General features: G+C 45.2%; 1 protein-coding gene across 29 annotated transcripts in view; it reads left to right on the forward strand.

The window, feature by feature from the left end:
• The first annotated feature begins 3,662 nt into the window (after positions 1 to 3,662).
• The window catches only part of SUSD1 (sushi domain containing 1), a 305,056-nt gene continuing 281,339 nt past the window's right edge, over positions 3,663 to 27,379 (forward strand). For 26 of the 29 annotated variants that reach the window (XR_009251485.1, XR_009251480.1, XR_009251484.1 and 23 more), the window contains exon 1: positions 17,511 to 17,751. Coding sequence is in view for 16 of the 29 variants with exons in the window: in XM_058694525.1 (XP_058550508.1) it covers positions 17,646 to 17,751 (106 nt within the window). In the remaining 13 variants the exon portion in view is untranslated. Of the gene's footprint in view, positions 4,860 to 5,520; positions 5,665 to 6,325; positions 6,593 to 13,824; positions 13,961 to 17,510; positions 17,752 to 27,379 lie in introns of those variants that run through there. The other 3 variants (XM_058694526.1, XM_058694528.1, XM_058694527.1) reach the window with 3 other exon arrangements.

Below are 27,379 nucleotides of genomic sequence, written 5' to 3' on the forward strand. Positions count from 1 at the left end.
AAAGTACTTCCTGTGTGAGATCCTGTGATCACAAAGTCAAATAAGGCAAGACTCTTGTGCCCTGGTTAGAGGGAGAGAGAGAACTAAGCAGGCATTTATTAAACATTGGAAGCAAGGGGTTCATAAAACATGAGAGGAGCACAATGGAAGAGGAAGGAGCCAGAGTGACGTCTGGGCAGGGTCTCGAATGATATAACAGTCAGAAGGGTCTAGGTGATGCTGTGGTAATAGATAAACCCTAAAAATTCACAACTTTCCAGCTATGAATGAAAGTTCATTTCTATGAGCTGGGCAACCATCCTTTAACATATATATATATAAAACTTTAACTTTATATATATATATAACTTTAACTTTTATATATTTATATATATTTTATTTATATATTTATATATATATATATTATATATATTACATATATATATTATATATATATATAATATATATATATTTAATGTTTATTTTTGAGAGAGTGAGAGAAAGCACAAGCAGGGAGGAGAGGGAGGTGGGGGACAGAGGATCCAAAGCAGGATCTGTGCTGAGAGCAGAAAGCCTGATGTGCGGCTCAAACTCACAAACTGTGAGATTATGACCTGAGCTGAAGTCAGATGCTTAGCCGACTGAGCCACCCAGGCGCCCCACCCATCCCCTATCATATCATCTAAAACACATAACCTCCAAAGTCTCCTCAGCAGGGGAAGAACAGTGACTCTCGAATGCCCGAGTCCTTAAGTGCCTTGTCTGAGAAGTGACACATACTTTTAACGTACAATACTATTGTATGGGACACACTCATACTGAAACAGCATTTGTCGTTTACGAATTCAAGTTTAACTGGGCATCCAGCATTTTTATTTGCTAAATCTGGCAATAGTTAAGGAAAAGTTTGCCAACATTTTGTGAATAGTTGCCTCCCCCAGCAGCAGAGACGGATGCGTCCTGAGTGTCAGCCTCACATGTTGAGTTACACAGTCCCCACAGGCACCAAGAGCTCTTGCTGGCATATAGGTTCTGCCTGGGCAGGCAGAGGAGAGAGCTTGGGCAGTGGCCAGAAGACCATAGCTGTTGAAGGAAATGCAGAGCTGCCTGCGTGGGTGAGAGAGCTGTTTCGGCACTGACCAAGCCCTCTGGAGCTTTCTCCATGCCAGAGCCTCCCACACACCTGGCCTGGAAGCTCACATGGGTTTCCAGGGCCAAAGTGGGTCCCATCTGCTCAACTGCAGAGGGAAGTGTCCTTCTGGGGACTGAGTCTGTCCAAACGTCCTAATGGCCACCCATCTAGAAGCAGGGCACAGAGCAAGTAACAGTGTTACTGTTCCGGGATGGTGCCCTCTGTACAAACTCCCATCAAAGGCACAGGGGTCCATCTCCCAAGCTCCAGCATCCAGGCTTGGACTTCAGTATGGCAGAACAGGGGTATATTTCAGAGTACACTCTGGCAAGCCTGCCCCCGTATTTGCAGAGCCCAGGGCAAGAGTAAACACACCTCATATGGAAAAACATAACTTCCTAAATATAAACTTGAAAAATATGTGAAAAGCTCTGGCTTTTATACAGCTAAAAGTTGGCAGGCTATTAAAGATGACTACCAATATCACACATGTCTGGGTGTTCTGTTGAGAAGTCAGTGATGTTTGGATAAGTAATAAAATAAAGACATTCATAATTTATAATTTGTATATATGTATATTCCATAAATTTTAAAAATTCATTTCAGCAAAATTATGTTGATATATTAAAGATTTTCACATAATTTGTATTCCTTTGGCAGTAATCATCCAAAGCAGAAATTGGCAAACCTTTTCTATGAAAGACCAGACAGTAAAAATTTTAGGTTTTGTGGGCCATATGGTTTCTGTGAAAACTACTCAACTCTGTCACTGTAACATGAAAGCAGCCACAGACAACATGTAAACGATGAGCAGTATAGCTGTGTTCGAATAAAACTTTATTTACAAAACAAAAACAGGTGGTGGGCCAGATTTAATCCTGCAGGATTAAAAATCTTTTTTAAATTGTGTTCCCAGGGTACAGCATTTAATATATGTTATATTCAAAATCCTGTTAAAATTAAGAATAAAATTCAAATCATGATTAGTCAGTATCAATATTTTAAGTCAAAATCACTTAAATAAAGCTGACTTTTAATGTTAAAGATTTGGTTAAATCTTATTAAGTATTTTTATAAAAATGAAACTATTCACGATTCTAGCCATCAGTATTCATTTTGTTGCCAACATAAAGAACTGGTATTATGGTTCATATACATTGGATCTAGATCTATATATTTACAAATTTAAAAGTCATATGAACTGGTAATGTTGCAAAATATTTTGTCAGCCATCATAAGCAAAACTGTGCAAAAACTGCAAATCTCCAAATATCTTTAGAGCCAAGAATTGGATAAAACATGAAAAAAAACCCCAACGTGGGCACTGACCACTACTGGGAAATGGTACCTCATCACGTCAGAATCTGACATTTGTACCGTCCCAGAGAAGGGATTTATATGGTAGCGAATCTGTCTTCTCTCCTTTTGATGTACTTTCAGTTTTCAGTCCTTCCTGTAGTTTGAAGCGTCTACATCTTAAGTCAACAGTGATACAGTGAGAAACTTTCAAAGCATTTGGAAGCTACTGCCTCTTGTTTAGGAATATGGAGCATGAGAAGCGGAGAAACATTTCCTAAGTCTGGACAGGGTTGATCACGGGGTCGATGTTTAGAGTTATGGAGTGCTTATGCCAATGCTAAGAGTAGGATCCTGAGTGAGAGGGCACTTTGTGTGACTTTCAATAAGATAATTTTAATGTTCATGCCAAGTCTTTCTTTTCTTCTTTAAAATTTCTCTGTATTAAAACATTCCACTTTCCCAGGAGGCCACGGAAGATGGCAGAGGGCAGGTCCTGGTGCTCCATGGCCCAGGCATCTCCCAGGGCGCCTGGCAGCCATTGTGGCCAAACAGGTACCACTGGGCCAGGAGGTAATGGTCACTTGCTGTGAAAGCATCAACATATCTGGCAATTTCTACAGAAACAAGTTAAAGTACCTGGTCTCTTTCTGCAAGAGAATGATCTCCAGCCCATCCTTTGGCCGCTACCACTTCTTTGCCTCCAGTTATTCTTTATGAAGGTGTGAGGCAGGCTGTCTCCAATACCAAGGGAGGCCAGGCTGCCCTAAGCACCTCAAGGTGTTCGATGGGCCCCACTGCCCTACAACAAGAAGAAGCAGAGGGTCAGTTCCTGCTTCCCTCAAGGTTGTACGTCAGTAGCCTGCAGGAAAGTTTGCCTGAACTGGGCACCTGGCTCTCAAGGCTGGCTGGAAGAACCAGGCAATGACAGCCACGCCGAAGTAGAGGAAGAAGGCCACAATCCATTATCTGAAGGAAGAGCAGCTCACAAGATTAATGAAACAGGCCTGAAAGAAGGTTGAGAAGAAAACTGACAAATAGAGGTCCTCAAGACTCTCAGACTCTGGTCTGAGTCTAATAAAGACTGTTCATTAAGACTGTTCATTAAAAAAAAAAAAATCCATAATTTACACATATTATTTTTATGATTAGATGATGAAATGCTATTTTGTACATTAATAAATTTAACTTGGGGCATGCCTTGCTGCTAAATCTACCCAGTTGGTAGAGCATGCAACTCTTGATCTTGGGGTTCTAAGTTTGAGCCCCGTGTTGAATGTAGAGATTACTTTAAAAAAATCTTTAAAAAAATTTAATTTTTAAGACTACGACTGTAACATGCAGGGTCCTCTGAAAAGCAGGGTTCAGGATGGGGACTCCTCTTACTACAATTAAAGAGTATCCTGACTTGGAGACATTTCCTAGAGAAGTGACAGCATGAAGGCTTAGGGCTGGGAATAGGCAGAATTTTCCTTTTAGCTTCATTTTAATGTATGCCTTTCTTTTGTATGTCCATGACAAATCAGACACCTCCATTCCCCAGCAAATTTCTTTTTTAAAAAAATATTTATTTGTTAATTTGTTTAGAGAGAGAGAGCATGGGAGCAGGGGAGGGGCAGAGAGAGAGAATCCCGAGCAGGCTCCATGCTGTCAGCACAGAGCCCGATGCAGAACTTGATCTCAGGAACCGTGAGATTGTGACCTGAGCTGATATCAAGAGTTGGACACTTAACTGACAAGCCACCCAGACGCCCAGCAAATTTATTCATGTGTAGACTTTTTTAGACAAAAGCCCTTTTCTATCTTGTGTTCCCTCTTGGGACCCCATTTTCACCTGTTGAAAACATACCTGTCTTTTAGGGTCTTGCTTGAAGGCCTTCTTAATGATACCTTTCCTAATCTTGGAGACCAGAAGCCCCTTTTTTGAGGCCCCCATAGGTCTTTGTTGCAGCCAGACAAATGCTTCTTGAAAACTAGGTTGGTGTATATGCCTTCCAGTCCTTCCTACCTCTTTGCAGAGGCTACAAATATAGTGTGTGGTTTAAGGAGACCATGGATTCTCCTTGCCTAGTACCTCCCACCCTAGAGAGGTCCTGGGAGCCAGCCTAAGGTGACTTCAGCCTCATTATTCCTCGGGGAGGTGGAGAGTTGGTTTCCAGAAAGCCAATGTTTATTTATTTTTGAGAGATAGAGAGATGGAGTGTGAGCGGGAAATGGGCAGAGAGAAAGAGGGAGAAACAGAATCCAAAGTAGGTTCCAGGCTCTGAGCTGTTAGCATGGAGCCCAATGCAGGACTCCAACCCAGGAACCACGAGATCATGACCTGAGCCAAAGTTGGATGCTCAACCCACTGAGCCACCCAAGTGCCCCAGAAGTCATCACATTCTAAAAGACCAGAGGATCTTTCTACCCCTTTACCAGAGGGTACACACAATGGACTGCATCTGAAAAGGTAAAGTGTGATGGGTGTGCATTTAAGGTTGTATACCTGAGTTATACAAAATTTGAGTGTATTACAAGGGTCTACTATCAGCACCTGGGGGGAAAGAGCCACTTGATTCTACACTAGTCAGACTATTCTCAGAGTATTGTGTTCAGCTTTGGATATAAATAACTCCTTGAGTAGATACAGTTTAAAGCAACAACAACAACAACAACAACAACAACAACAGGGGCACCTGGCTGGCTCCCTCAGTAGAACATGCTACTCTTGATCTCAGAGAGATCAATCTTGTGAGTTGAAGCCCCACGTTGAGCGTGGAGCCTACTTAAACGTAAAAATAAAAATCAATCAATCAAACGAAACCAAAAGGAGTTACTTAAGGTTACTTTAGGGTTTTGGAATAAACTCTCCGCACTCACAGATAATTTTTATATCAAATTATTCTTTCTCATCATGGTAGCTACTTCTTAAACTCGATTTGCCAATGATAAGAGAATGATAAGAGATTCAAAGCCACACCCTCGAATATCATATGGAAAGGGAGGCGAGCTCAAATGAGTTAGGATTCGTGGAAATGCATGTTCACTAAATTGAGAAGAGAGTGATTCAGAATAGCCAGTATGCTCATAAGCTATTATCACACCTGCTGTTTTTGTGACTTGCACCCTCTTTCCTGCTGATAAAATATTTCTCTGTATTTCCATCAGGAACCACTCACTCCTCTCCAGCTCGGTCTTTGGGATTTGGATGCGGTTGACCCCACACTCAGGGTGAGCCCCGGTGGCTCCAGGCTAACTATTGGCCCTATTATCCGGTAAGATGGTGTGCTTGGTTTAGCTAAGGGTACTTGTCCCCAGGCGTAAACAGGCTCAAGGCTTTTGTGTCACTCTTGGGGAAGAGAAGCTTTCTCTGTCCACTGAGCTTGAAGCTGAGAGGATTTAAGAACTTCTATGGCAAGAACCACGTTATGATTGTCAGGGAGAAACTGAGGAGCAAGCAGAGCCAAGAGGACAAACTGGATTCCAGAACACTGTTTCAGTTTGGTGATGACCTTGGGTCAGATCTGTTTGTGAATATTTTAGGTTATGGGAGCCAATAAATTCCAGTTTTGATTTCAACATTTTGGATAATTTAAAGTCCCTCGAACAAAGAGTCTCTTAAACAGTACACAGCAGGGCTATGAGGGAGAGGGACCTGGGAAAGAAGAACTTTAACAGCAGCTGGTGAGTTGGTAAGTTATCCTGTTTGAGCAGGTGCAGTGGGTGCAACTTAGATGATGTGTGACAACCTCACATGACATGTGAGCATCTACGATTCCTGGCCTGTCAGCCCAACATTGTGGCTGATATTGGCAAATCGAGTTTAAGAAGCTACCATGATGAGAAAGAATAATTTGATTTAAAAATTATCTGTGAGTGCGCAGGGTTGATTCCAAAAACCTGCCAGGGAAAATCAAAGCATAAGAAATCTTTTGAACTGGATAATACATGCTTTCTTTTCCATTACCCACTTTGGCACAGATTCAAAGTTTCTCACTCATATCCATTTTAAAGCAACTGTGTGAGCAAGTCAGTACAACGCGAGGTGTCTCAGAATCCTGGAGACAGTTTGGGAGACAGTCACCTGGGGATATATCGTCTAGGAACCACTGAGCCCTTGAATGAACAGGAAATTAGACATGTCAGGAGATGAGTAATCTGAAGCTTTTCCACATTGGCCTGCTCCAAGGATGTGCAGCTGAGGTGAATATTAACACCCACTGACAACACAGGACTGACAGTGACTGACTCCACTCCTTCCTTCCTTCCCCAAATATGTAGAACACATACTAGGTACCAGGAGTTGCCAGATACAAGGATAGCTGGTTAACAAAGCACTTGCCATGCCCTTGAGCAACTTATAGTCCATGAGAAAGACAGACACGTGAGTGCTAAAAGTACTTTACAGGGGGACTTTCAGAAGTAGAAATGTAAACTTAGTATTTGTGTGTTTCACTGAGTGTAAATTATATCTCAATTTTTTTAGGTGAGGGGGAGAAAAAAGGAATCATTTGAAAGCACTGGCAATCCAGGCAGGGAGTTGTCAGACCACCAATATAGAAATGATTTGTGACAGATATAAAGCAGATGTGATCAGATTAATAAACATGTGAAAGAGCCAATGTACCTACACCCCCATAAAGGCAGAGAGAGAGGATCTCCAAAAAAGTGTGTACTTTCTGTTTAAAACTCCAGAATAGCTCCAAGTGCAGAGACAGCAGGGACCGGGAGAAGGAACTGGTATGACAATGGTAACTAATTCATGAGCTGTAAACATCCGTGCTTTGAAGTGGCAAGTTTAAAATTTTTTCCTCAAGTGAAAATTTGGAGTAAAGCTTATTGCTTACCAAATAAGAGGAGAGTCATGAGGGGCGGCTGGGTGGTTCAGTCAGTGAAGCGTGTGACTTTGGCTCAGGTCATGATCTCGTGGTTCGTGGGTTCGAGCCCTGTGTCGGGCTCTGTGCTAACAGCTCAGAGTCTGAAGCCTGTTTCAGATTCTGCGTCTCCCTCTCTCTGCCCCTCCCCCACTCACGCTGTCTGTCTGTCTCACTCTCTCAAACATAAATAAATGTTAAAACAAATTTTAAAAAGATGATGTATGGAAACCAATTTGACAAAAATTATATTTTATATATATTTATAATAATTTTATAATATATATAATATATATAGATGATATCATATTATATAGATATAGATAGATGAGAATCAAGAGTCATGATACAAGAGGCTCCCAGAGAAGGCACTAGAGCCAGAGAAAGTAGCAGTTTCCCCTTCCACCCCCAAGACCACTGGAGCTAGGACCACTGTAACCAAATCTTCACTTACTCCTAAGAAAGCACAGATTCCTGGGGCTCCTGGCAGGCTCAGTCTGTAGAACACATGACTTTTGATCTTGGGGTCATGAGTTCAAGCCCCACATTGGGTGTGGAGCCTACTTAAAAAAATAAAACTCTTAAAAAACAAAAAACAAGCAAGCAGAAATTCTCACCAGGACAGAGGAAGTATATCCAAATCTCTAATTCTAAATAGACAAGATTCCCTTGGAAAAAATAAGAACAGTCAAAAATCATGAAACAACTGAGGAAAACCAGCAGAAGAGTCCTTGAACTACAAGTCAGTGAACAACCTCCTGATGAAACAGAGTTAATCAGGAAAGAAAAGAACTTTAAAATACCATAGTTGGTATACTAAAGGGAATTCAAGATGCTATCACATCTACAGAAATAAAAACCATTTTTATAAAAAAGAAACAGAGGGGGCGCCTTGGGTGGCTCAGTCGGTTGGGCGTCCGACTTCGGCTCAGGTCGTGATCTCACGGTTCATGGGTTCGAGCCCCACGTCGGGCTCTGGGCTGACAGCTACGAGCCTGGAGCCTGCTTCGGATTCTGTGTCTCCCTCTCTCTGCCCCTTCTCTGCTCATGCTCTGTCTCTGTCTCTCAAAGATGAATAAACGTTAAAAAAAAAATTAAAAAAAAAAAAAAGAAACAGAGTTCTTGGAAATTAAAAGCATGATTGCTAAAATAAAAAAATATTTCGACAGGGCGCCTGGCTGGCTCAGTCGGTAGAGCATGTGACTCTTGATCTCAGGGTTGTGAGTTCAAGCCCACATTGGGCATGGAACTTAAAAAAAATATATTAAAAAAAATTTCAACAGATGGACTGAAGAGCAGAACGGGTACGGATGAAGGTCAAATTAGTGAACAGAGTGACCTCAGGGTGGTCTCAGGTAGAATTAGTGAGATAGGCTGGTCTCCCACATTCAGTGGATAAAGCCAAAGCAGAGATGGGTCATGGAGCCTAGAGGCACACTTTTAGAAATTGCCTACCATAGGGGCGCCTGGGTGGCGCAGTCGGTTAAGCGTCCGACTTCAGCCAGGTCACGATCTCTCGGTCTGTGAGTTCGAGCCCGGCGTCAGGCTCTGGGCTGATGGCTCGGAGCCTGGAGCCTGTTTCCGATTCTGTGTCTCCCTCTCTCTCTGCCCCTCCGCCGTTCATGCTCTGTCTCTCTCTGTCCCAAAAATAAATTAAAAAAAAACAACAAAAAAAAAGTTGAAAAAAAAAAAGAAATTGCCTACCATAAATCCCAGAAAGGATATACGTGAAAAGAATTGAGAGAATGAAAGAATCAAAGAATCAAAAGAAAAAAAAATGTCTCTGCCAAAGAAAGGCTCAAATCACAAAATAAAAAGGTCCAACGAGTATTAGGTAAGAATAATGAAAAACTACATCTGCATGACATTTCTGAATTCCAAGGGGAAGGAGAAAAATCCCTAAAATTCGTGGTGGGTGGTGGGTGGTGGTGGGGGGGGGGGGGGGTCAGGGAGACACATCACCTAGAAGGAGCTGATCACCAAATTAGCCTGGGGTTCTCATCTGCAACACTAAAGCTAGAAGGCTAAATTTCAAGGGAAAATTCCAGACCCCGTTAAACTACTTTTTAATCATTTTGATTTCAGAATTCTATACTCAGTTAATCTACAATCGAATTTTGAAAGCAAAATCAAGACATAGTTGGACGTGCAAACATTCAGAAAGTTGCCTATCCAGTAAAACTTTCTGAAAGACATGCTCAAAGATGTACCAGAAGAAGTTTAAAGAAGAGGAGGGGGAGGAGAGAGAGGAAGACCTAGGACGTAAAAAAAAGCAAAGAAACCGAGTAAACTTGTAGCTAAGTGCATTGCAAAACCAGAGAATAAAGTGTTTATATTTTGAAGGTTGAACAATTTGCCAAGGTCAGTGATCTGGGTTTCACCGTCAGCTGCTCTTTATCACACAAAATCTGTAGTGGGCTTCCTCCGCAATTGTGTTTGTGGATGCTGGGCGTGCCCTACTTCTCCTTAGGGCTGTGGGTGGCTGCGCAGGGTCCTGGGGCTGATCCTGGGTCCGGAAATGGGCTGTCAGCAGGCTTCCTTTCCGGGTTTGTGGAACAAACAGACCGACAGCTGAGGCTTCCTCAAGTGAAGCAGGTGACTCTGTGGGGGCCTGCACATGTGTGTGTGTGACAGACGGGGTGACAGAGCCCCAGTCTCACCGAGGTCAAGGGGAAGATGGACAAATACTGGAATGTGAACTTCAGTCTGTTAGAGGGTCTGGAGTTGGTTCCCAAATCCACGGATGTGCTCCTCCAGCTTCTGCTGGTGGGATCACGGGGAGTCTGAGTCCCATTGGAGAGCAAGTGCCGGTGGGAGGTGAGAGGGAAGGGCATTGCTCTGCCAGGGGCCTTCCCTGCTTTCCTGAGCCATCTCTTCCCACCCATGTTTTGTTTTGTTTTGTTTTGTTTTGTTTTGTTTTGTTTTGTTTTGTTTTTAAGTATTTATTTATTTTTGGGGAGAGCGCAAGTCGGGGGAGAGGCAGAGAGAGGGGGACAGAGGATCCGAAGCAGGCTTGGTGCTGACAGGCTGACAGCAATGAGCCGGGAGATCATGACCTGAGCTGAAGTCGGAGGCTCAACTGACTGAGCCACCCAGGCGCCCCATGGTTTTTGTTTTTTGTTGTTGTTTTTTTTTTTAAGTACAATTTGGAATGGATAATCTTCCAAGGTTTTGTTTTTTTTTTTAACGTTTATTTATTTATTTTGAGAGATAGAGAGTGGGGCAGAAAAAGAGGGAGAGAGAGAGAATCCCAAGCAGGCTCTGCGCAGTCAGCACAGAGCCCGATGCAGGGCTCCAACTCATGAACTGTGAGCTCATGACCTGAGCAGAGTCAAAGCTTAACCTGCTGGTCCAGTAGGTGCCCCCCAACCCATGCTTATTTTGCTTTTGTAAGAACACTGGCATTTTGGGTGGGCTGTGTGTCTGATAGCCCTGGTTCCAGCCCACCCGTGTGCAGCAGCAAATAATGTATTTGCTACCCAAGTTCCACAAACTAACTCCAGGCTGAGTGTATGGTTTGTGTGCCTGTTTGGAGGGAGGGAGAGACGTGTTAGAGAGGGCAGAATAATCCTGCTGTTCCTTACATGGCAACGAGGGGTCTGGGAGTCCCTGAGCATCCAAGAAGGAGAAGTCTAGAAGTCTACCTTTGCTTGACTTAAGAGACAGCCAGCACCAGGGGCATTTCTCCAGAGACAGGTCCCTGTTATCAGTCTCCACACATCTGCTTGAGATGACACCTCTGTTCTGGGAAGGTCAATGTGGCTCCTTTCAAGGTCAAGGTGGCCTTCTGGTGTTCTCAGATATCTTGTCAGCTAGGGTAGCTGTGTGTGGATGTACAGTGGGGTGATATAGAGGGATTCACTTTTATCTGCTTCTTTTATTTATTTTTTAAAGTTTATTTTGAGAGAGAGAGAGAGAGAGCACATGCGTGCATGTGCATTGTGGGGCGAGGGGCAGAGAGAGAATCCCAAGCAGGCTCCTTGCTGTCAGGGTAGAGCCCAACTCAGGGCTTGAACCCACGAACCATGGGATCATGACCTGAGCCGAAATCAAGAGCCAGACTGAGCCACCCAGGTGTCCCCACTTTTATCTGTTTCAAACACAGTTTTCAATCAGCATAATTTAAAATGTTAAACAAAATTCAGGCAAGTTAATTTGAAGATTTAATTGGCTTCATTAAGTGATTCATGAATTGGGCAGCATCCCATCTAGCAAGTCCAGAAGAACTCTGAGGACTTGCACAAAATGGAAGGGTTTTATGGGAAGGAGGGCGGGGCAAGAAAGTTATTAGTAAAAGGACAGGATTGTTTCAGGCAAGGTTGCTTTTTTTTTTTTTTTTTTAAGTTATATTTATTTATTTTGAGAGAGAGAGAGCATGAGAAGGGGAGGGGCAGAGAGAGAATCCCAAGCAGGCTTCACACTGTCAGCCGCGGAGCCCAGTGCGGGGCTCGAACTCATGAAAGGCGAAACCATGCCCTGAGTGGAAACCAAGAGTCAGATGTTCAACTGGCTGAGCCACCCAGGCACCCCAAAGTCACTTTTCCTTAGGGGAAAGAGCAAGGGATCTTATCATGCAGATTACCTCATCTTCCTTTGGAGGTGGAGAGGGCTCATGCTACAGATTCATTGGCTCTTCTGGGAAAATTCCTGACTGACCCATTGAGACTACATTTTGGGGGGAGGTTGAAACTGCAATTAGATTAGGTATTAAGCTTCCGCTTGGGGAGTTGGCCCACGGGACACCCTTTTGGGCATGTGGTTTTCTTTTCTTCAAACATTAGAATCATTCCTGTTAATGCAAACTTTAAGCAAGAAGTTCAGTGCCAGAGTATATCAAACTCATTACAATAGGATATTTAAGCCATTCCTAAAACAAGCCTATAAGCACTTCACTTAACATTTGCAAACGTGCTGGTGGTGTTCCCAAGCCAAACTGTAGGAAAAGCAGTACATCCCTTCTGGTCGGTCAAGCAAGGGATTTTTCCAGAAGAGTTCCAGAATATTTGGTACCCAGCCTCCCTGTCCCCTTCTCCTTCTGGCCTTGTACCCAGAGGAGCATCCACTGGGCAAACCCCAAACTTTACATTGGAAGCAGACATAGCGAAGGGGAGCCTGAGGAAAAACCCTAGAGATGGTGGACCAGTGTTCCCTTTCTATTTGCCTGTCTTCTTCCTTCCCACACCCTGGCTGTTTCCCAGTCCACTCAGGAGTCTCTTGGGATCCCATCCACTTATGTCTATGGGGGGATGGGGCTTTTCCAGGGAGCTTTCCTATAATTCTAATCCCACATAGAGTTACCAGGATCCAAAACTGATTTGGAAAGGCCTACGTGTTAGTTCTTGTCTGGTAAAATAAAAACTGGCATCTAATTTTTTTTTGCCACTGACTTAAAAAAAAAAAAAAGATTGTAATCATTTTGAAATGTACAGTTCGGTGGCATTAAGTACATTCACATTGCTGTGCACCCATATCCACCATCAGCCACAGAACTGTTTTCATCTTGTAAAACCGAAACTCTCTACCCATTAAACACAAATTCCCTGTTCCCCTCTACCCTCAACCCCTGGGCAACTACCCTTTTCCTTTGGTCTCTAGAAATTTGGCTACTCTAAGTACCTCATATGAATGAAATCATACAATATTCATCCCTATAAAAGTGGCCTATTTCACTTAGCATTGTGTCATCAAGATTCATTGATATTGAGGCACATGTCAGAGTTTTCTTCCTTTTTAAGACTGAGTGATATTCCATTGTATGAATATACGACATTTTGTTTCTCCATGAATATTTGGGTTGTCTCAACCCTTTAGCTATTGTGAATAATGATGCTTTGAACATGGTGTACAAGTTGTCGTTGAATGTTTCAATTGTGCAGCAAGATACATTAAAGATAGACTTCAAAATTTCTTAACTTTGGTGATGGAGACAGGATCAAATTAGCAATTCTAGAACTATCAGAAACTTCTTTCCTGTGCTTCCAAAGAGTAGAATAATTTTGTCCTGCAAGGAGTCCCTTTAAGAAGCTCTCTTCATCTTGTATGCCTGTTTGAGGTCCCTTAAAAACACTTCAGATATTGGTCAGTAGTCTCAATATTTTAGCTGGGATTCAAGCATTTGTCTAACTATACAAAGGCCCTCTGATGAGTAAATTACTATAAAAGTCTTTTTAAAAAATGAAGTTTAAAATGATTTTTTGGGGTGCCTGGCTGGCTCAGTCGGTAGAGCATGTGACTGTCCATCTTGGGGTTGTTAGAGCCCCACGTTGGATGTAGAGATTACTTAAAAATAAAATCTTTAAAAAATAAAACTTTTGGGGCACCTGGGTGGCTCAGTCGGTTAGGCGTCCGACTTCGGCTCAGGTCATGATCTCACGGTCCGTGAGTTCGAGCCCCGCGTCGGGCTCTGTGCTGACAGCTCAGAGCCTGGAGCCTGTTTCAGATTCTGTGTCTCCCTCTCTCTGACCCTCCCCCGTTCATGCTCTGTCTCTCTCTGTCTCAAAAATAAATAAACGTTAAAAAAAATTAAAAAAATAAAATAAAATAAAACTTTTTTTTTTTAAGTGTGGAAATTGACAGTGTTTTGGAGAGCCAGGTAGCTGGGATTTGGGAAGCCTGAAGCCTAAAGAAGGAGCTGATGGTGGTGAGCAGCCTGTATGCAGCATGTACACAGATGAGGAGAATAAAATGCTTTGATTTGGTAAGAAGTGTACTCTCCATCTTTTTCAACAATTTCTACATAGTCATTCTCAATTGAATCTTAAAACATTATAAAATCTGCACATTATATTAATATGTACAAATAATAACTTGAAGTGTACCTATAATTAAATTTTTATTTATTTATTAAAAAAATTTTTTTTAATGTTTATTTATTTTTGAGACAGAGAGAGACAGAGCATGAATGGGGGAGGGGCAGAGAGAGAGGGAGACACAGAATCGGAAGCAGGCTCCAGGCTCTGAGCCGGCAGCCCAGAGCCTGATGCGGGGCTCGAACTCACGAACCGTGAGATCGTGACCTGAGCTGAAGTCGGACGCCCAACCAACTGAGCCACCCAGGCGCCCCTAAATTTTTTTTTAAATGGTATGTATTTTTAGTTTTTTCACCCTACCTCCTATCTCTTTTGGTGGATATTTTTGTGGAGATCATGTGGCAAATGTAACCCAATACATTCCTCAAAGCTATCTGGTTTGTTGATGTCATCCTTTCTTGTTTGAAAGCATTGTTGCATATTTAATTGTGTGTGTGTGTGTGTGTGTGTGTGTGTGTGTGTTTGTATCTTTGACCACTTTACTAGGGTTTGGGAAGGTGGGGGAGAGAGAACTTTCAGGGCTTACAATGCCATCTTGAAACCAAAAGTCAAAAGGTTTTTTTTTTTTTTTTTTAATGTTTTTATTTATTTTTGAGAGAGAGAGACAGAGTGTGAGCAGGAGAGGGTCACAGAGAGAGAGAGGGAGACACAGAATCCAAAGCAGACTCCAGGCTCTGAGCTGTCAGCACAGAGCCTGACAAAACCTACAAACCTTGAAGTCGGATGCTTAACTGACTGAGCCACCCAGGCGTCCCGAAAGTCAAAAGGTTTTTGATGAAGTTATAAAAATCTAGATATGGACAAAAAGAGCTCTCTCTAAATTTCTTTAAGAAGGTGTTACGTGTTGGCTTGTTCTCTTAAAAGCAGAATATTTTTCTTAAGCTAAATATTTTCTCAGCAATAATCCCACTGCTGCAAATTTAATGCTAGTTTAATATTGTTTTAATTCTAGTGACACATATCGACCAGGAGATTATTTTTCATTTTGTGATTCCATGAACTCACTATTGGGTAAGAAGTAATTCTTTTTACAAAAAAAATATTTGCTTGAAAGCAAAAAAATGAGCCAACAAAATAACTGATGGGAGCCACAAATCTAATGTGGAATATGAATGACATGGATTGTGCTAGTATAAACTTTTCAAAATACTAAAAACATGAATCACATAAATATAAAAAGAAAACCTAAGATTTTATTCAACTAACTAACTCATGAGGGACTGAGCGAGATGTTGACTTCAAAGGAGAACTAGTGGGGCGCCTGGGTGGCTCAGTAGGTTAAGCCCCTGACTTTGGCCCAGGTCATGATCCCACGGTGCGGTTTGTGAGTTCCAGTCCCACACTGGGCTCTGTGCTGACAGCTCAGAGCCTGGAGCCTGCTTGGATCCTGTGTCTCCCTCTCTCTGCCCCTCCCCCACTTGCACTCTGTCTCTCAAAAGTAAATAAACATTAAAAAAAAATTTTTTTTTAACGGCCAACTAGTAAGATATCAAGGTTCAGAGGAAAATTTGAAGAATTTATGTATATGTATATACATATACATACATACATACATATATATACATATATATACGTATATATATACATATATACGTATATATATATATAGATAGATAGATAGATAGATAGATGTCTGTTAGGTGTGATGAGATTAGTCAATAGAAAGTCTACCTAATACCTAATAGAATTAGGTAACATCTGGAAAGGTTACCAGATAACACCCAACACCTCACTGAAAAGACCCAGTAAACTTGCCCATTTCCAAGTTTTGTACTATTTTTCCTGATATCATCAATTAATAAATATATGTATACATACAGACACATATACACAAATATATGTAATTGTATTTATTTACTCTGCAGGACATGGCAGAGAAGAAGTATAGGTTGGTTTAAAAAGGTCATAAATGAGTGTATCTTTGTGGAAGCAATTACATGATTTCAAAGTTCATGAAGAGTTAACCTTAGCAGAACTTTTGTCTAAATTATAGAGGACAGACCACAGTATCCCCACTGCCCATCTACCACTCCCCAAAGTATGCTCTTATCTTTGCTTCACAAAAAAATAATTAGCAAGAAAGCCTGCTGCAAAAGAGCCTAGGCAGTTTATTTTTAACTACTTCTTTTTAAGGCTACACAAGTTTGGCCCTTATATGGGTGTGTTCATGGGTGATTAGATTTAGAGCAGGCTCATGGTAGAGAAAGCACGTGAAGATATGGGTTTAGGAGTGGGAGGCCCTGCTCTTGGACAGGCATAACAAGCTCGAAGCCTTCAAACTGGAACTTATTTCCCCCACCCTGCAGCCTCTCCCTACCCCAACTTGCAAATATTCCCTTTGGGTCTCAATCTCAGTGACTCCCACCACCATCATCAACCCAGCTGCCCAAACCAGAAATTTAGGCGACATCTGTTAATTTCTCTTTCCTTTTCCTTCACATTCTACTGGTCACAAAATCCAGTGGATTCCACCCAATACCACTCTGATTTGCCACTTCTCATTGCCAATACCCTGCTCCTGGACTTGTCCTCTCATGCCTGGAATCCTGCAGCAGCCCCAGACTGGTCTGCCTGCCTCCCTTGTCCCAGTCCCACAGAGCAGACATGGGAGCCTTTCCTGATGAGGTCACTCTCTGCTTAAAACCCTGTTACAGCTTCTGAGCAACCTCCTTTCCTTGGTTTATGAGGTCGATTTTATCTCTGCAGCTCTAATGCCTCTCTCCAACCATCTGTTCCTACTCTAAGGAGGTCCTCCCCATTTCTAGAATACACTCTCAAGTCCCTGTGTCTCAGCATTTGCCCATCTTACCGCTTGGATTCCCCTCCCACATCCTTTTCAGCCTTAGCTTACTTCCTCAAGAAGCCTTCCGACGCCCCAGGCTGAATATCCTGGGTGCAGTAGGAACTCCTGTTAGCTCCTCCCCCACCACAGCTCGGTTGCCTGGTGTAATCTTGTCACCTGGTTGTTTGCCGCGCTTGGGTGGATTGGGTACTTGGCTTCTTGCCCTCTCACGTTGCCCTTGGAGTGCCAGCCACTTCACCCCAGGTCTCTTTTCCCCTCCTCGAAGATTCCCGCTCCTTCTGCCTCTCACCCCTCTTCCGCTGCCACCCGGGGTGCCACCCTGATCCCCAGGCAGGTTCCGATCTCCAGTTCGTTTCCTACGCTTGAAGCACGGCAGACGTTTCCTCCTGGCACGGTCCGGGACTCTAGGGTCAGCTATGTCATTGTGTGCTGGATATCTGTTCCCAGTTGCGGAACCTCCGCGCGGACCGTGTCTCTCTGACCGCTGTGTTCCCCGGGCCACCTCGCGCCAGGCGCGCAGCAGGTGCACGGGGAAGTGAGGGGCGCGTAGCAAACGAACGTCTGGCGGGCGCGCAGAGCGCGCAGGCCGCGCGGTGGGGGGAGGGCCCGCGCCCTCCTCGGGACCCCGCGGCGCTCTCCGCGCCCTGCGCGGCGCCGGAAGCGGCCGGCCGGCCCCCTCCCCGCGGCGCCCGCCGCCTTATCTCGGCGCCTCTGGGCCGCGGGAGGAGTCGCGGGCGCGCCAGGAGGGACGCGGCGGCGGCGGCGGCGGCATGGGCCGGGGGCCCCGGGGCGCGGGCCGCCCGCCTCGCCGCCTGCTGCCGCTCCTGCTGCTGCTCGGCCTGGCCCGTGGCGCGAGCGGAGCGCGGGGCGCCGACGGTGAGTGCAGGCGAGGGACGGGCAAGGCGCAGGGGCGCCGGCTGGGTGCCTCGCTGGGCCCTCGACGACGCCGGGCGCGCCCCGGACGCTTCCCCGCCCCCGGGCCGGGCGGGCGCGGTGCCGGGGCGTGGAGCGCAGGCGGGGCCCCCTCCGGCCGTTGGGGCTCGGGAAGGCGGGCAAACGGACGGAGGAGGGGCTCCCCGCCCTCGCCCCGGGCCGCCGGGGGGCGGGGGCGTGTGGGGGGGAAACCTGTCGCAGACTGCCTCGCCCTCGGCGCCCGGGGACCTGGGGCGAGGCGGGGGTAGGCGGGAGCGCGAGCCCCTGGGGAGAGCCGCGCCCGGTGTGGAAGGGCGCGGAAGGGCGTTCCGGCTGCACTGTCACGCTTCCTGCCCTGCTGTGGCTTTTGCACGACAAATTCTTTACCCCAAGCAATTTTCTTTCTGCCTTTTAATTTTTTTTTCACCTTAATGAAGACCCAGATGCTAATGTGGTGAGAAAGAAGTGCAAGGAAGTTTACAGGAATAAAGCATTCCTTAACCAAGTCATTCATCCAACACATGGGCCTTGAATAGTTTCCCTGTGCAGGATGTGATGTCCTTGCGCTGGCCCTCATTGAGCTCGTATTCTGGAGGCCACAGACAAGCAAGTCAACCATTTCCAGACAATTGGAACGTATTGGAACGTATTGTAACACGTGGTGCGAGTTACACAGAGGATTCGAACCCTTAAGGGCGGTGGTATTTACCCAAGTAACAGTAACGGAAGGCAGACTGCCCTAAGTGCTCCGAGAAGGTGTAGGTGGTCAGAGGAGAGCAAGATTAATTCTAGCTTGGGGAATCTGGTGGCATCATGGATGAGAGGACTGTTGAACTGGGCAAACAAGGCTTGGTAATATTTGGGTATGTGAAGATGAGGGAAAAGGCGTTCCAGCTCATAGCAGAGGGTACAGTCAGCTCTCCATAAATACGTATTGAACGAATGAATTCTACATGGAAGGGACAATGTGAGGATTCACACGGAGGTATAAAAGCATGGGGCCTGTGATTTCAGTCTGACTGGAATGTAGAAGATGGGTGGGAAATTGATGTGGAAAAGCAGATTGAATTCAGCAGAAGCCTGAGCACCTTAACTGGCAGACCCAGGGATTTAGACTTAGCTGTTCCTGGGTGCTGGGAAGCCATTGGAAGTAATTGGAGGTTTCCGTATAGGGAGTGACATAAAAAGTGAGAATAAGAAAACCCTCCAGCTTTCTTAGTAAAACCATTCATCCTAAGGTGGAAGGGAACTTCCACGAAGGGAGATATGGGGGGATTTTGTGGCTCCGACTCCTGTTCCCCCAAATTCTCTTTACCTTTTTACTTTTACTACAACTTTTACTATCGCTGGCGGACATTTCTCTTGATGGCTTAACCTTCTGGGATGGCCATTTTGGTACATCAGGTATTCTGGTAGGCTTTCTAACTTCCTTCCCGGACTTTGTGCATGTGGCAGAGTGCAGACAAACTTGTAGATGCTTGGGGCCAATTTCAGAACCTGTGTGAAGATTCTCTAGCCTAGGAAATGCTCCAGCATGGTCCCATCAAGTGACTGGGCTAAGACAGTGGAACAAAATTACTACCTAAGGTCATCCTTAAAGGCTACTATTGGGTGAGTTTCGGGAAATGGAAGTCAGGGTTGCCCCGCTGAGCCTCCTCTCCCTATGTAGGCATCCTTCTTCATTTCCAAATGTGAAGAATCTGGTTTTACTAAGGGCATGTTTCCTTCCAGTGGACAATGTGGGGCATGACTGGAGGCTTAGAGGCACTGAGGAAGTTGTAATAGCTGGCCTGGAATTTCTGAGGACTGGCCCCACTGTAAAGACAGCAGGAGAAGGAGACTGAATGGAGATAATGAAGTAGAAATGGAACGGAAGGACCTAACAGACATTAAGGTGCAAGAGAACAGAAGAGAAAGGGGACACTAAGGTTTGGGAACTGCGTGAACTTAGATATATGGTTCTGTAGGAGGAGGAAGAAGGTTTGGGAAGAAAGATAAGTCATTTTGGATTCCTGAATTTGAGGTGATGTTAGGGCTTCTGGAGAGGTTGAACTCAATAGGGCATTAAGACTGGATGATAGGTGTGTGCCAGTGATGGAGACTTGGTGGTCAGTTGAAGCCTTGAGGTTAACAAGAGTAGAGCAGTGAGGTTGAGAGCTAGATGCAGAGAGCTCGAGTGAGTGCAGAGACATCCATTGGCTCTTAAAGATATTCTTCAAAGGGGGGCACCTGGGTGGCTCTGTCGGTTAAGTGTCTGACTTCGGCTCAGGTCATGATCTCACAGCTCACGGGTTTGAACCCTGTGTTGGGCTCTGTGCTGACAGCTCAGAGCCTGGGGCCTGCTTTGGATTCTGTGTCTCCCTCTCTGCCCCTCCCCCACTCATGCTGTGTGTGTCTCCCTCTCAAAAATAAATAAACACTTAAAAAATTAGAAAAAAAATGATACGCTTCAAAGAAATTAGAAGGAGGGGTGTCTGGCTGGCTCAGTGGGAGGAGCATGCGACTCTCAATCTCGGGTTGTGAGTTCGAGACCCACATGGCATGTAGAGATTACTTAAATAAATAAAACTTAAAAAAAAAGAAGAAAGAGAAGATAGCATTCGGCTGGCTGGTGGTGGTAAAGAAGACACAAGCACGATTTAGAATGAAGGGTATCATTCCGTAGAGAGGGAGACACTGAAAATTAAAAAATAAATGAGGTATTTAATGGAGCATGTCAAAAAGCAAAATTGGGCTACAAGTGGGAAAGCTTAGTCTCTGAGAGGGGAGGGAGGGAGAAGAATGGAGAACTGCCCTTCCTTCCTCCCGAGCTGTCTACTTAGTGAGTGCTATTCATATTTCAAAACCAGCCCAGTTGTCTTCCCCCCCCCCCCCCCCCCCCCGGGAAGTTGTCCAGTTCCCTTGCAGCACCAGCGGTACCCTGCCTGTCCCTGTGTACCATACTTGTATGGGATACTCTCACACTTGTGTATGTATTTATATGGTACCCTTACTCTACACACTGATACCATATTGCAGTGTAGTTGTTTACTAGACTAAGAGCTCCATGTGAGTAGAGATCGTGGCCTGTATTAGGAGTTTGGTATGAAAGTAAACGAAGCCCACCCAAATGAGAACAGGCGAGGGCTCTTTATATAGAGTTTGCTATTATAGCAGGAGAGTCAGCCGGCATCACTTACATTTATCAGACTCAAAAACAGGCAGAGGTGTATAAAAGCTTGATAGTGGATCAAAGGGGAAGGGGAAGGCTTCCGGTGTGTCCGAGTCAGAGGCTGTTGGCATGGAGAAGCTGGCAGTGGCTTTACTAACAGCAGGCGTTGTTCGTGATTGGTTACGGGAGTATATTTGGCTTTCTCTGATTGGTCCTAAGTTTGAAGTGAGGGCAACAGTTAGGGAAGCCGGCTGTTATTGATTAAATCCTGACCAATTTGGGACTTACAGCTACAGAGGTTGTGGTTTGACTTCCTGGACTGATGGCTGCAGATTGTGGGTCAGCGTTCTATTTTTGTATATGGTCTGGCCATTGTCTGTTTATAGATTCAGTCTCTCATTGGTTACATGTGCTGAATTACATTGAATTGTTATCCAAGGTGCTTTGGGGAGGAAAGAGTGGAGGAGCTCTATTCAGAGGGCCTGAGTGTGAGGGAAGTGCGAGTTGCACAGTTGGGAGAGCAGGAGGGTGTTGGTGGGTGGGTGGGGTGCCAAGCCCAGGGGAGGGAAGGTTAGGAATGGGCTAGGATGGGAACCAGTCAGTCCTGTTTCTCTCCCTTCTCTGGCAGGGCTCTGAGGCAGGAGTGGCAGGGGCCTTGTTGGCTCAGGACTGGCTGGGGTTCGAAAGGCCAGAAGGAGGACAGGCAGAGGCCTTGAGAATCTAGAGGGAACACTGGGGCAGAGGCCTGAGGAAATTGTTCTTGCTTTGTAAAGTGCACATGATGTCACTAATCATGCATATCATAGGCCTCTTATTCACTCTGTCATCCTGAGTCAGAGCAACAGTCACTCTTCAGCCCCAGCCCGGGGGTGGTAGTGGGGGGGAAGAGAAATGGTTGGGGGAGGGAGGGAGTTGTTTTGGAATGATTTACAGTTGCTCAAGGTGAGGGAGCCGAATTCCAGCTGATGAAGAAGATCCTGCCTGTAGCCTGTCTTCCATCTCCAGGGACCTGGCCCTGGGTACGTCTTCAACCTTCCGGTCAAATCCTAAAATGGGTTCCCCATTCTCTGTAGCCCCAGGTAGCAAGTGGCCTATTGGCAGAGGAGACAAGGGAAATGAATTGCATGGATTAAAAAGAAGTTTTCCATCTGGTTGACAGTGTGAGTCTGGTGTGAGGCAACGCTTAGTGGGTGACATGCTGGATGTGAACCGAGGGTGTGGCCTCAATGAAGCGCTCCTTAACTCAAAACCTTTGAAATTGGGGCACTTAGGGTTGGTTCCTGGTCTGTAGGCCACGTGTGCGGGGCCCCACCGTGAGCTGGTGTTGGTCAAACAGGAAAGGGGACACAAGAGGGCAAAAGGGCAAAAGGAAGCTGAGGGCCCTATAACCATTTTCCACAAGAAAGGACTGCAGCTTCCTGATGTGGAATGTCAGTCCTGGGTTGGGGTGGGGAAGAGAAATGTATGGTGGTCCACATTGTCCTGCAAGGATCGCTTTGCCCGAGAGGAGAGTGCACTCTGTCTTGGCGGATTTTAAAGCAGAGGCTATGGTTTTTTGTTTTGTTTTGTTTTGTTTTGTTGGGGATGTGGAAAGGAGAGAATTTGAGGTTTCTCAAGTTCCATTCATTTCAGGAATTTGATGCAGTCCTTTAAGAGCAATGCAATTTTGGGGTGCCTGGGTGGCTCAGTCAGTTATTCCTCCAACTTCGGCTCAGGTCATGATTTCTTGGTTCATGAGTCCAAGCCCCACATAAGGCTCTCTGCTGACAGTGCAGTGCCTGCTTTGGATTCTTTCTCCCCCTCTATCTCTGCCCTTCCCCTGATTTCTCTCTCCTCTCCCTCTCAATAAATAAAATAAACTTAGGGGTGCCTGGGTGGCTCAGTCGGCTAAGTGTCCAACTTTGGCTCAGGTCATGATCCCACTGTTTGTGAGTTCAAACCCCACATCAGGCTCTGTGCTGACAGCTCAGAGCCTGGAGCCTGCTTCAGATTCTCTCTGCCCCTCTCTCTGCTCCCTCACTGTCTTTCACTCTCAAAAATAAACATTAAAAAAAAAGAAAGGAAGGAAGAAAAAGAGCAGTTTTACATAATGTGGAAGACTTGGGAATGCTTTTCCAGAGTTTTAGCTGGATGTTTTAGTTTTAAGCTTGTTTGTTTCCTCAGGTCATTTGCAGTGTTTCCACATATGGCCACAAGTATATCCTGAGAGACAGGATCTCATGAAGCTTGTGCAGTGGATTTGTTTGGTATGACTGTGAATAGCTGGGGATTAGATTAAGATTTAAATGGAAGCACTCCATTTGTGATTTTAAACTACCTTCTTCCCTTGGCAGTGGACACAATCTCTTCATTGTGTTGTCAGAGCCCATGTGCTGTTATTTCATTTAAATCGTTGCTTGCATATAGAAATACAGAGCAAGGGCGCCTAGGTGGCTCTGTTGGTTAAGTGTTAGACTCTTGATTTTGGCTCACGTCATGATCTCACGGTTCGAGAGTTCAAGCCCTATGTTGGGCTCTATGCTAATAGCATGGAACCTGCTTGGGATTCTCTCTCTCTCTCTCTCTCTCTCTCTCTCTCTCTCTCTCTCAAAATAAACTTAAAAAAAAGAAAGAAATACAGAGCGAGAATGTCTTGCTCAGGCTGCCACCCTCCATTCCATCCTGAGGTTTGGTCTACTTGGTGCTTAGAGGAGAGGAGGGGGTGGTGAGCAGGGCTGAAAGGGTAAGGACGCTGAACACTTCCAAGGTCTGAGTCAGGTGTTACCCAGAAGGCCGGAAGGATGTGGAGAAGACAGAGGGGGTGATTATGTAAATTAAGGTATTATGGATTCTAGAATATCAACCCCATGAATAGGTAGGCATCTGTCCACACAAAGATACTGCTTTGGGTTTTTGCACAAGTGCAGTTTTCCATCACCCTCTTCATTAGTATAATTGGGAGTTGGCTAGCTGTCACTATTTTCATTTATTCATTAACGGAATTGTTGAGTGGTGGTTATAATAGCATCTAACATATTCTAATTGCTTTATGTCTATTAACTCATTTATTCTTTATTCCTCACAACAGCCATATGAGGTGGGCTTTTATTATTCTCACATTCAGAATTATAGGAAACTGAGGCACAGAGACCTCTCAAGGATTACACAGCCAGCAAGTGGCATAATGTCTCTTCCCCCTGCTCTTAACCACCGTGCCAAATAGCAGGCACTGCATCTTGCATGACCTGTTTCTAACAATAATTGCAACATCAACGGAAAGAGGCATAAATATTCATGTAAATTAGCCCTTTGTTTAGTGCTTTAGAGTTCGTACAGCATTTATATGTTTCATTTAATCCTCGTGACACAATTCCATCTCACAGATTAAAACTGGAGGACTGACAGTTTAACTTGCCTGAGATCACCTAACCAGGGAGCAAGAGAGAAGTCCTCCAGTCTAGGTGGAGACACCAAAAGCTGTCTCGTTCTCTCACTGTTGAATGTGATTTTAGCTGGCTTAGTTGATAAGGAGTGCTGAAGGGAAGTGAATCTAGGTCGTCCTTGCTGGGGGCACAATAATAGTAACAAAAAGGGCTTAGCCTTTTTGTCTGTCTAGACCTTAGAGTCCCCATTGTCTCTGCCAGTAATTCTAGGTATCCCTAGGGTGGGGGATGGGGGTCCCTCACCTCCGTAGGAGTGCCCTTGGTTACTGCATGGCGGCCACCTCTTCATGACAGAATTAAGTCATCCTTGGTATGGATGTGAAGCTGCCTCCCTACACCTCCCCCCCCCCCCCCACTTCCCCTCATGCAAAGGCATGGTAGTCTTTCTGTTGGCCTGGAGAATTCCCATTCTTTGGAAATATCTCTGTCACCTTGTCCAGCTATGCTGTGCATCAGTTTAGACTGATGAAAGATCAGTGGTGAAAGATCTTCAGGGTTGCCTTTTCTTTCCCCAGGATTCTGACCCAAGTCCATGAGGTTGAACCAGACTTGCAGTGCTGTTAGTGTGGTGGACCACACTAGGAGCTCCACCCAGGAGCTTCTTGAAATGCAGATTCTCAGGCCCCACCCCGTACCTACTGAATGAGAATGTCTGGGGATTCTGGTGTTCCCCGCCTCCCCACCTCCCACCTGGGGATTCTGTTTTAACAAGCTCTCCCAGGTCGGGTGACCAGCTGTCTTGGTTTGCACCTTAATGAGGTGTTTTCTGGGTCATAGGATTTGTAGTATTAAAATCGGGATGAAGGGGTCACTCCACCTCTATGTGATTCTTAACTGAGCTACAGGCTGGTGAACAGTGGAACTGTTGTGTGCTCAGATGTGGCCCTCCCCGCACTGTCTTTTCTCCCCGCCCTTGGATTAGAGTTGTGCTTCCTGCCCCTTTCTTTAGGATAAGTTGTTTTCCGCCGCCCCCCAAGAGGCTACTTAGTTCCTCAAGCAATTAGAACTCAGAAGCTGCTGTGTAAGGCCCTACAGACTAGGTTAATTATGGCTGAATAACAAGATTTAGCTGAAGTCCTTCTTCCTCTGGAAGCTGCTTTCCCTTCTGCAGGTAGTCTGAGAAGCCTTTGGTAGCCTCGTGTACATCTTGTCTTTTTTTTTTTCCTTTTTTTGAGACACAGAGAGACAGAGCCTGAGCAGGGGAGGGGCAGAGAGAGAGGGAGACACAGAATCGGAAGCAGGCTCCAGGCTCTGAGCTGTCAGCACAGAGCCCGATGCGGGGCTCGAACTCACAAACTGAGATCATGACCTGAACCAAAGTTGGATGCTTAATCGACTGAGCCACCCAGGTGCCTCTACATGTTGTCTTCTTTGCTGGTATGGGGAACAGACATTTATTGAACCAAACATGCCAAGTACTGTCCTTTTGGGGTTATACTTTGCTAAATTATTCCTAGTGGGTCATTAAGATAGGTACCCTAGGGGTGCCTGGGTGGCGCAGTCGGTTAAGCGTCCGACTTCAGCCAGGTCACGATCTCGCGGTCCGTGAGTTCAAGCCCCGCGTCGGGCTCTGGGCTGAGGGCTCGGAGCCTGGAGCCTGTTTCCGATTCTGTGTCTCCCTCTCTCTCTGCCCCTCCCCCGTTCATGCTCTGTCTCTCTCTGTCCCAAAAATAAATAAAAAACGTTGAAAAAAAAAATTAAAAAAAAAAAAAGATAGGCACCCTAATGATGGGGTTTTGGGGTGGTCGGGGTTCGGAGTCGATGGCCAAGAAAGAATTCTTGAAGACATCTTTGGTGCAAAAAGGTGATTTTATTAAGCTACGGGGACAGGATATGTGGGCAGAAAGAGCTGCACTGGGGTTGTGAAGAGTGACTATATACCTTCAGGTTAGGAAGAGGTTAGGGACAGCATAAGTCTCTAAGGTATTTTGGAAACAAGGTTTCCAGGACCTTGAGGGGCTAACTGTTGTTAGGAAAACGTCATTTAGTATTGCTTAGTAAAACCTCAGTCATGAGACACTTGAGATACATATCAGGGGCCACATATTTGGAGTATAATTGCCAACAAATACTTGGGGGTTAAAGATAAAGGACGTTTGCAAAGGAATTTTTATGTGTTTAATGTTTAAGGAGACTCAGGATCCTGGGGAGGGGGGGCAGTCAGGATAATGTTAAGCCAAGGTTCTCTTTTGCCCCTAGCAAAGTGTCATCATTGAGGCAGCTGAGCTCCTACAGGGAGGTCACTCTGCCTGTTTCAAAGACTTGTCATTGGGCTGTAGGCAGTAAGGGAATTTAATTTTTCATTTGCCTTTGTTTCCCACAACCATGGCAAGCACTTAAACTCCCTTACATCTTGATGAGGCTGATATTAGGGTTCCAGGAACGTACACTGAAGGAGACTCCTGGCCTGCAGGATTGTGATCTTTTTCAGTCAACCATTTGTTTTCTTTCCTTTCCTTTGTTGTTGGCCAGCCAGGAGTGTCTGAGGAATATCACACACATCCCACCTAGGGGATGGGGGATGGGATGCTGTTACTTTATACTTTGCCCTCAGCTTGCCTTATGTTCCCTCATCACTAAGGGTGAAGTCTCAGATGATTAGGGAGGGGGCAAGGACTTTGGAGCCCACTTAAACTCTTCTGCTCAAAATGTGGTTCCCCTGGGAGCTTGTGAGACCTGCAAACTATAGAGCCCCACCCAGACAAGCTGAATCAGAGCCTGCAGTTTAACATTGTCTGTCCCCAGGTGATTTGAATGCTCTTTAAAATTTGAAAAGCCCAAAGCCCTTGTTTTACAGAAGAAAAAACTGAGATCCAGAGAGGTTCAATGATTTGTTAAAGGTCATACAATGAATCAGACTCAGCTAGATTTAGGATTCAATTTGGAGTCTCAGGTCCAGTGCTTCCTTCCCCCTGCCCTCCCACCCCCCCACCCCTATCTGACTGCCTTCTTATAAGGCCTTATTTTGTCTGGTTCTGTTTATTGAATGAACTTGAACTTAATTCAATTTATTTAAAAA

Source organism: Neofelis nebulosa, chromosome 12 (assembly GCF_028018385.1).
Source record: "Neofelis nebulosa isolate mNeoNeb1 chromosome 12, mNeoNeb1.pri, whole genome shotgun sequence".
Classification (NCBI taxonomy): domain Eukaryota; kingdom Metazoa; phylum Chordata; class Mammalia; order Carnivora; family Felidae; genus Neofelis; species Neofelis nebulosa.